The sequence below is a fragment of the Folsomia candida genome, unplaced genomic scaffold, assembly GCF_002217175.1.
Source record: "Folsomia candida strain VU population unplaced genomic scaffold, ASM221717v1 Fcan01_Sc023, whole genome shotgun sequence".
NCBI classification, from domain to species: Eukaryota; Metazoa; Arthropoda; class Collembola; order Entomobryomorpha; family Isotomidae; genus Folsomia; species Folsomia candida.
The window spans coordinates 2,148,737-2,159,649 of NW_019091215.1; the positions used below are offsets into that span (position 1 = coordinate 2,148,737).

General features: G+C 36.7%; 1 protein-coding gene across 1 annotated transcript; it reads left to right on the forward strand.

Annotated features, from left to right (window-relative positions):
* Positions 1–1,744: 1,744 nt before the first annotated feature.
* Positions 1,745–7,385, forward strand: LOC110858922 (uracil-DNA glycosylase-like). The gene is made up of 5 exons (XM_022107807.1): positions 1,745–1,753; positions 4,795–4,800; positions 4,850–5,099; positions 6,091–6,257; positions 7,131–7,385. Exons 1-5 carry the CDS (start codon positions 1,745–1,747, stop codon positions 7,383–7,385), a joined length of 687 nt encoding a protein of 228 aa, XP_021963499.1.
* Positions 7,386–10,913: the final 3,528 nt, after the last annotated feature.

Consider the following 10,913-nt stretch of genomic DNA (forward strand, 5'->3'; position numbering starts at 1 on the left):
CCCTTCCGGTGGCAAACTCGACTCCACCAACGGATAAAAATACATGGACGGCTCCGCCCTGCTAAAGTCTCCAGCGCTCTGAGATGGGACTGTAACTTGAGAAATAAAATGTCCAACGGGATCTTCTCCTTTGATGAAACGTTGGCGATCACTAGGTTGAGCAACTCCCTCAAATACACTTGGAGTCGCAACCCCTCCCGGCCGTATCTTCTCTTCAGGGATTCTATGGCAGCTCCATAATTATCTCCTGTAGCTGGGAAGGCACTAATAATTGATCGGGGCTCTGACTTTGCTTCAGTGGCCTGAATGAGGTATTGGCACATGTCACTGTTGTGAAGATCTTCGTCGTTGTGGATCTACTCGAACTGACTCCACCACCTAAACCAATTCTTGAGGTCCCCGTCGAACTTCGGAATCTCAATCTTCGGAAGCTTAAACGTTTTCTTCTTGCTTCGCTCTCCAGAGCCTGAAGAACACACTGATGCATAACCTACTCAGATTGTTTTACTACATACCTGGCCGATTTTCTGTTCTTTGCTACAATGTCAAACCGGTTTAGCCTTTCTCGTAACCATTCTTCAAACACAATTGTTGCGTTTATTAAATCTCCAACCTCTTTCGCTAGCCCTATTCCGTAACCTTCCAGAACGACTTTCAACGTGGTAAGCTACATTACAATTGTAGGACGGATGACGGAACGGAATCCTATCGCGCATTGCTTCCGTAGGACAAAGGAAACCACTCCAGCGTAAAGTAGTTGCATGACTTGGACCACTCTGACAACTAACAACTTCCTTTTACTCCTCATAAAACGGAACGTCGGGAAGATTTGTCCCATTTTATGGGGAAACAACGTAAGTAGGACATTCCGCACAGGCTCCATCTTATGATGGGGAGATATTCGCGAAGCATTTCTTGCAACTGTGGTTACAACTCTGATGCTAACGGAACCCGCAGAAAAGGTCTGAACGTAGTGCAAACCTTTCTTCTATTTTGTTTCGTTTTTACCAGACTACATTAGGACTTAATGCGTCTTAGTGTCAGCCAAACTAATTTTAACTCGAGAAGGATACATAATACTATCGAACCGTATTCTTTACTTATTTACTTATTTTCTTCTGATTTTATGACCCACTACGTACTTTACATATTACAAAGGAAATTTCACTGGGTTATGTATAAACTCAACAAAGCCCACCAACAGCGCTTCATCATGAAAAAAATATGCACGTTGATTAGTCTAAGTTGCATAACCTACTAAAAATTTCAGCTTATTTCAGCATACGACTGTAAACTTGTGCAACGTATTGATTTACTGTAAATGGAAAAGAAATTACTAAATATGTGTTCATATTCTCCAGCTTTTCATTTCTTGTTTAATTCCTACTCCAATAAAATATTTAAAAGCTCCACCTTCTTATTTATCACACATGACGATATTGAGTTTTCCATACCATACAAATATAGTACAGTAACAGAAAGGTATTCGCCAGCTGGCTACCTTAACTGAGTCTTGGGTTAACGAGTCCAAACCCGTGGCCGACTTTGAAATCCTGGGCCTTTCCAATGTATGCAACTGGCCACTAGTGAAAACTTTGCATTACGGTTCTATTATTGACTTAGCTTTGTCACGCAAATGGCTATGATACGATAATTGTTTTTAAATACCTACGGCTTCCATATTTTATACCCATTTATACACATTTCTATACCCATCCCGTAGCACATTCCGGTCACTAGCAACATGCGAAAGGTGGGAAGAAGTGTGAGCATACAGCCAACCTGTAATTGGTTAATTAGTATAACCGACATTAGGACGAAATAGCCGAGTTGTAAGATTTCCAAGGTTTTTACGGTGACAAGAATTCCGCGATTTTGCAGAATTTTAACAAATCTTGCTGATTTTTCCCATGTGATGGGAAAGCAGTGTAGGTATGCCATGCAGTTTAACTACCACCTGATGACGCTGAGGTGATCATGCAACATTTTTAAAAATATTAAAGAAGCTTCTCCCAAAAACAAACAAAATCATTTGCAGAGAACTTTTGTTTTGTAGCTATAAAGTGTTTAGCTTCGTTTAAGACGAGTCAGACTAGTGCACATGATGTTTGCCAAGTGGGACAGAAAAGCGGGGTAAATTCCTACGTCCAAATAGGGTTAAGCTTTAAAAATTTATCGGCCAGTCTCCCTCTACTCATAAAATTTGAACCAGTTGAACGTCTCAGATCTTGATGTTCATACCCCGGATGTTTTTTATGGATTTTAATTTAACTCGTCAACAAATATCTATGTGGTTGACATGGGCGTTCCTATGGAAGGTGAAAAATGTTGTAGTAAGCGTTGTATTATGTACAACGTTGTATTATGTAAGTCGTTTTCACGCTCAGAGTTATAACTTGGTGGTGGTGGATTCCTCGATACCTTGACGTAATTCGTTATGTAAAGTGTATTGATTTCACATTTTAAGCAAAATATTTAGGAAACTTTTGCAAGCACTTGAACACGGTTATGTAACACAATTGTCTTGTTGCTGCAAAAGTGGTCAGTTTTTTAAACGAGTTGGACTTTTGGACACTTGAATTTTGATGTCCAAAATGTCCAAAAGTGTCCAAAATGGGGCAATACGAAACAAGTTTTTTATTGTTGAATTTTTCGATAATCTGTCGACGGACATATAATCTCCTTATAATTTTAAACATTTTGGTATGCAATACCATACTTTAGACAATTTCAGAATTTTGCATAAGAACACATACTAAATTTGTTTTCCAAATTTTGTCATATTACACACCAAATTTCTTGAAATTTAACATAGAATCCATATTTGTGTATAGTTTTACCAAAAAACCAATAATAAAGAAGTTGTACCTAGTTGCCCCATTTCCCTACGTTAAACCATTTTAACATTTCGGACGTTCAAACTTATTTTGGACAGTTTTGAACACTTGGACAGTTTCCGTCCTAAAACAATTTTGGATGTCCAAAACGAAACCCTGACTTATACCTATGATATTTATTGAGTTCGAGAGAAAAACGCAATACATGCCAACGTCCAAATGGGGTGACCCAATCAAAACTTATTGGCCAGTCTTCCCATAAAAAATTAAAACCAATTAAAGTTCTCACAGCATTGAAACGTATAACCATGCCCTGGATATCTTTTTTGTTCATATAAAATTTTATTGAAACACGAATATACGCAATAATCTAATTTATTATTAAATTTGATAAATATGTACAGATTTAATTTATTGTTGAGAATTAGTTGACTTGGAAAAATTATGCATTTAGCTCTCATTTATCAAATGAAGAGAAGATGATACCATTCATTAGGAAGTTTTAGTTTTCTAATTACTATTAATTCCTGATTAACTTACTTATGTACATGTAAATAGGTAGGTGATAGTGCAGTGCGGAGCAATTGCTTAGAAAAAAATGGTTTTAAAACGCATCAAAAGTGAAAAAATATTTTGGAAAATTTTTGTAGTCCGGCTTGTGGCGTATTACGTTTATGATTGATTTCATACCAAGGCTTGTTGCAGATTTTTTTATGTGTGTTTCAATCTCCATTTTATAAGCTTTAGTATGCCACAAATGGTTTAGATTGATCTGCAACTTCTTCATCATATGTACATGGACGTGAGTGATGTTTATTTCTGAAAAATTGATTTTGGTGTTTCAGAAAATTTTACGATTTCTGAAGTTAGGATTTTTCAATTCTGCACTCAAAATAAACCGGTAATAGAACTATCACCGTCGGTGACTATATGTGACTTTACCGCCATGGTAAAGTGGGAGATAAAAATAAATTTGTTACTGAGCAGTCGTAGATTTATTACCAGGGTGGTAATAATTACCAGTTGACGAGTGGCAAATATTACTATCTTGGTAATATCTTTCCTTCCGGCGGTAACAAACTTATTGCCATGGTGGTATAGTCACATATGGTCACCGCCGGTGGGATCGCTTATACAAAATTATTTTGAGTGTGCATACTTTTTTGTTTGTCATAATTCTTTTATGCCCATGCATATCCTTCTTGAAATTTAGCTATGTGCAATGCTAGTGAAAGTTTGAGACATTTTGGAACTTGTGCAAACCTCGACCCACGAGTAGGGTTAAACGAATGTCATGACACCGAAAAAAATGGCAATGTCATGCTAACTTGTCAAAATGTCAATTTTTGCCAGGATGTAAAAATTTGAAAATGTCTGACATTATTGACATGTCAAGATTAATTCTTCTCATTCCACCCAAAGTCACAAGTCGCCATTTTTAAACAATAATTATTAAGGATTTTGCCCAGTGTGCAGCAACAAGAATTGATTACTTGGATAGTAAATTGTACTAAGCATGGAATTACCTGATTTTTGTCAAATTTTTGAAATATTTACATACACGTCGGGTCTCGTCGTAACTAAATACTACGAGAGCCCATGGGGTGGACACAAAATTATCTCGACCAATAACATTGATCTTAAAAATTCAAATTTTTGTCCGCGACCAACTGAGTAATCTGGACTGGTTACAAGAGGTAACTTGTAACACCTCTGACCCAACCTGGCGCTGTCTTCAACCAAATTATAGGTATTTTACAAGAAAATCGTGCATTGTGATGATCTCATATTTTTGAATTTTACCCCATAGGGGGGATTTAAGACACTTCTGCATGTAAAAACAAAATCTTGTTAATGCAGTTCAGTCCCACATTCCCCCTAATTGCTTATAATTGAACTTTGAAATTATCACATGCACGATTTTCTTGTAAAACACCTATAATTTGGTTAAACACAGGGCCAGGTTGGAATTGTGGGATAATAGTGTTTTCATTTTTACATACTTTCTACAGTTGGGGTCAGAATATTCCAATGGGATTCAGTCCTATAATTATTTTGCGTTCAGTCAAACAAGTCTGGAAAAAGTTCGTGTCGTTATTCTGGGAGACTCACCTTCACCATCGTGTATCTCGTTGGGTTACGCGTTTGGAACTGCGTTCAAGCCTTCACGTAGTTTGCTCACGATCTGCGAGTGTATTGAACGCGAATACAAAGGCGTTACTTTGGAACCAACGGGTCAATTAGACGGTTGGATTGAGCGAGGTAATCGTGTTCATGGTTTGATTGATTTGGTATTAATACACCGGCCAGATATGTATTAGGGAGATTGAGATTTTCTATACATATATTTATCCTTGTACTTTTCAAAAGTGTGAATATAAATATCTTGTATTGTGTAGTAGAGGTTGAGATTTTTGTACAAATACTTATATTTACACAAATGGTGCGATGGGGCAAAGTGAAAAACATCGCAATGCATTAAGACATTGCAAGGTACTGGCACCAATGGTGGAAGGGAGACAATTTGGGTGGGCGATTCAGATGTTTAGTATAAATCGAGTTGGGGCAGGCTCTTGATTTTGCTTGCTGTACTGTATTGTAGCCTGGATGAGTCATCCTAAGAATACAGATATTTGTCGAATTATACTAGAATACACCAATCTCAACCTCCCTATTGTGTTTTAGTCTACAATTTATGGATACTAAAACATGCTTGTAGAAAAAATCCATAAGTCTGACACGTGTATTGCTACATAATTTTTAAAGGTGGTACTGTACCACCCTGTGTGTATGTACTACTGTTACATACACACAGAGGGCTTAAGAATTAAAGACGTTGAAAACACGTAACGATTATTCTGGCAATATCGCCTAATTCGTTATTCTCTTCCGTATTCATAACAATAACCTTCGAACGATGTTCGACCTGAAATTTTGTGTATTTTTTAAAAATTTACACAAGGTTGAGCAAAATCTGCAATGGCATGACAACTGTGTAAAATTTGCCCAACTTGGGATAAAATTTATACAACGGTGTGATTGACACAATCGCACTAATTTTACCTAACTGTTGTATCATGTAAAATTTTACTCAATTTTATTTACCTTGTGAAAACAACAATTGGACCTAATTTTATTACTGTTGCGTAATTAATATACAACATGGTTAAAATTTACTCAACGTTAGGCAAATTTTGTTTTTAGAGTGGAAATTGCACAAATTTTAAATGAACTTGCATTGCTTAAATTTCAGGTGTACTCTTAATGAATGCCAATATTATTGACAATTCTGAAGATACCAAGAAATATCAGGCCCTCATCCACGCTATCCTTAGGGGCGTGTCACGCCGCAATAATAACATTGTTTACTTGCTATTTGGGGGCCAGGCTAAGACCGCATTTTATAATGGATGTACCATGGTAAATTGTTTATCTTACTTCATTATTCGGTAAATATTACTACCTGAATATTCAGTGGTACGCTTATTTACGTAACAGGGCATGTGCAAAAATCAGAAAAGTATACATACATAAACTGTTTTAATAGATACAGAGGGGTTGATCACTATTGGTCTTAATTAGTAGATATAATGTGGAATCAGTATAATGTTCTACCAATTTGTTGACCAAGATGTAATATTGACTAGGGTTGCCGGTCAGATGAGATTATCTCATTTCATTATGAGAAGAGATGAAATGGCCGCAAAAGGAGATGAGACGAATATATGATGAGATGAGGTGACGAGTAAATGAGATGAGACGTGTAAATTATGAGAAGAGATGAGTTGGTGAGTGATGAGATATACGTGCCTCATCTTGTCTCATCTCACCTCATCTCATGTTTAATGTGACCAGACCAGTTTCAATTTTTGGTATCTCATTTAACTTTCGTCTCATATTACCAGACAATGCGACGTGATGAGATGTGATATATCTCGTCTCATCTCGTTTCATCGGCAACCCTAATATAAACTACGCTAAACTCTAATAAGTTACCTAGTGTTCAGTTACGTAGATTAGTTTGAATTTCCATGAAACATGTATTGCCAGTATTTGTATGAATTAATAATGTACGTCGGACCTAGATCATTGCAGTGATTCCACAATTTAATGAGTATGCATAAGCAACTTAATGGCACGTTCGTAACTTATGTCATGCAATAATCCTGATTATTCCAACCCACCTCCCATCTTGCCACGTGTTACACCTCATTCTAACATGTACCACACCTTTTGACCACCTTCAGCCATCACATAATTTATGGACATCGCCTAACAAACTTTTGATATCAGGTTCACCCTAACAACGTGTTCGAAATGTATCACCCAAACGCAAAACGTTATGCAAATGATTCCTCCAGTGTTGCAAACTTTGAGAGGGAATTTTACGAAAAGGAGCCATTTTCTAATGCAAACGTACGATTGGAAGCGATGTATGGGAGAGATTCAGTCATTTATTGGGAATATATGACCAACTTGGACGTATCAGATGAAGAAAGTAGTGACGATGAAGACCCTTGGGAAGGTTGTCACTTTCATGATGATTGAGTTAAAATTTATAATTCAAATCGGTTTAGTTGTACGAATTTGATGGAACAGTTATATCTATTCAATTATATGAGAACACACAAAATTTTAAATTCGCCAAGAAAATGCGACAAAAAGGAGAGACGGGTCCTAAAATTTGATAAATCATCGTTTTTTCACGTGAAAATATTTCTACGACATCAATTTTTAAAATACTGAAAATTCTACTAGTGTTAAATGCTAACGATTTTATTTTACTCTTCTTTGTATTGGTTTTCAATCCCTAATACGTATTTAGCATATGGTATCGGTAATACCGGTATTACCGAAGGTCCCAATACCGAAAATACCGAATACCGGTTTTGAGAAATGACACCGGTATTGCAAGCCCTAAGCTGTAGACCTGCAAGTATAAGCGATCAGAAGTCCAGGTTTCCTGACGCACTCTAAACCGTCGTCACAAACGCAGGATATTCTTATTATTTGGTTGGTTGATTGATTGATTGATTGATAGGTTTTTATTAACGGTGTCGTATGAGCGTCAGTACAAGTACTGGTTTTCAGCTCTGGACACACTGAAGATAAAATTCGAATATAATTTTACAAAATGCTAATACTAAATTAAAATAAAATATATGGTTAAATAAAATAAAATAATATGTTGGTACATCGGGTGTGCATATCCATTTCAATCAATATTGTATAGTAGTGGTCATTAACATTCCAAGTTGTAACAAGTATCAAATAGTTTTTGGTTAGTTAATTATCCTATTCCATAGTTGTCAAATAATTTACAAAATACTTCGTCATATTCGACCAAAACGTGTTTCATGTTTATCATTTCGTTGGATTTGTACCTTAGTGGATTTAAAATTCTTGCTAATTTATAAAACAGTTTCTCAATATTAATAGCCTTGAACTTGTTCTTGGTTTCTTTACATACAAAAATAGGAACACAAATTGGACATGCCCAATTCTTCGATCGTAGAATGTTTACATAGGATTCCATTGACATTTGTAAATTGCACCGATTTTTATGGAAGAAATTTAAACAAAAAACGCATTGTAAATAGCTTATCTCATGATGGTACGACAAGTAGTCTATTAGATCGCCGCAGAGGTGACAGTCAGGTCTGAGGATTTCATCATCGTGAAGGTGGTGGGATTCCACAACGAAGTGTAAGTCGTCCGCGATGTCTTCGTATGTGCGGTCTTCAATCGAGCCCTCAAGGATGATGACATTCGTATCTGGATGGGCAAGTGCGATGATATCTTCCACCGTCATCATTGTGGGTGGGTGTCAATGTGGTCACGCTTAAAAGAGGTGATTTTTAAGTTAGATTGTGTTCAAATGTGTACAAAATTGGACTCTATAACCTCGGCTTATCTCGAATGCTCGAGATATGGCTCTCAAAGTGACAAGACAGTAGTGTGAGGATTTCCTTCCGGTTTGAGTGGTTGTTTTTGGCAGCGCGATTGGTGTGATTGGCCCTTTGTACTCCTCCGCTCCTGGTTCTCCGCCTGTTGCAGCATGTGGTTGGGAGAGTCTACTTCCTTTGAGCGGGTGTGCAATGGTGACACATGGGAAGGTTCGGTGGTGACCCGAAAAAGCGGTCAAGACGGTCACTTTTGTCACTTTTTCGACTTGCACTGTTGCTATTAGACTATGTGCGGGGCGTGCGCTACTTTGCGAAGTGGGGGGTCACCGATTTATTTCAAAACTTTGAAGTAAAAATATATTAGTGTGGCAGAGAGAGAGTGGTGACGTGCTCTCTCTCTCTCTCTCTATAAATGGGGTAACAATATTTACCCTCCTTTATCATAGGTCTGCACACTTGATGTTTAAAACTCGTCTAATCGAGTTGAAATTGGGTATATAGATTGCTAACAGCTTCGAATAGAAGAATATAAATATAAATTGGTAGAATTATCTCTGAACGGACCCTATGGGGTTACCCACACCGATTCTTCAAAATTGTCCAATCATGCTGAAATTTGGCATGGGGGTTGCTAATGCGTCATAATAGGAAAATGTGAAGGAAAATTTGAATTAGAAAAATATTTAAACGGGACTTAGCTTCTCTTACAAAAAATGAAAGATCGGTCAACAAACTATAAAATAAAAAAGAAAACAGAAAAATATAGGGATAATTTTAAAATCGGCGTATTTATTCGCTAGTTGAAAGTAGGGCATGTAATATCGAACGAATTTTTGGATTTCGATATTTCGATATTTCGATATTATCAATTCTCAATATCGCTATTTGAATATCGAAATATCGAAAAATTTTAAACTTAATAAAAACAAATATATAGCGTAGAATATTTGACAAAACTCATTTTTAAACGATTAATTACTTAATTGCCAAGCATTCCAGCTAAGTTTTAACTTCATTATTTTAACATAAGGCATGAAAATTATCAAAATATGTAGCTATATTTTGATAGTTGCTAACATATGTATTAACCTACAGGCTATCCATTGTTATTACGCTATGGAAATTCCCAAACCTTTTCTATTTGTTACAAAGTGTAGTTACCAAGTATTTCATATAATTCTAGTCAAACTAATAAGATTAGTAGAAAAAAATATGTAATATATGTACAGTGTCGGACAGATGTCTACGTCCACATAGTCGCGTCAATTTCATTTTCAAATTGTCACTGAACTACTGAACCAATTTTCATCATTGATATATAAAATTCTCACAAATTTAACGTAATTTCATAGCACATTATTAGTTTTCTGCTAAAAAATTTATTTTAGGCCAGAGATGTATTTTAATTCAAAATGAAAACAATTGGATGGACAAAAATCAACGTCCAGTCAGAGAAAACATACAAAAAAAACTGTAATTTATAAGGAATGTTATAACAATTAATTTTTAATATTTGGTTGGGCCTCCGTTCGCTTTAAGGACGGCTTCAAGGCGTCGAGTCATAGAGTTTACCAAATTCTTGGTCACATCTTCAGAAATGGTTTCCCAAACTTCACGAATTCTGGATTTTAGGCCCGGAATTCCTGAAAAAGATTTTTTTCTTATTTCTCTTTCAATGTGGTCCCACAGATGCTCAATGGGATTCAAGTCTGGAGATTGGGGAGGCCATTCTAGCTTCGGAATTTTTTTTTTCTTGAAGTATTCCATGGTGGACGTGGCAGAGTGTTTCGGATCGTTGTCTTGTTGGAAGGCAAATCGTCGTCCAAGTCCAAGTTTTCGAACAGATTCCTGGATATTACGGTCAAGTATTCCCTGGTACTTGTATTGGTCCATAATTCCGTCAACAAATTCCATTTTTCCTGCCCCACTTGAAGCCATGCATCCCCACACCATTACCGACCCGCCGCCGTGCTTAACTGTGGGGTTGAGATTTTTTGGATTCAAAGCTTCTTTTGGATATCTCCACACTCTACGACGCCCATCTGACCCAAAGACATTGAACTTTGACTCGTCAGTCCATAAAATATGTCCCAGAATGTTTGTGGCTTGGAAATGTGGTCTCTGGCAAACTTCACTCGTTTGGTTGCATTCCTCGGTACAATAAGAGGCT

What these genes read in the sequence shown, in the direction of transcription:
- LOC110858922 (XM_022107807.1), top strand. An exon ending in AGACGGTTGGATTGAGCGAG is followed by an intron (nt 5,100 to 6,090) that starts GTAATCGTGTTC and finishes CTTAAATTTCAG; the next exon opens with GTGTACTCTTAATGAATGCC. An exon ending in TTTATAATGGATGTACCATG is followed by an intron (nt 6,258 to 7,130) that starts GTAAATTGTTTA and finishes TTTTGATATCAG; the next exon opens with GTTCACCCTAACAACGTGTT.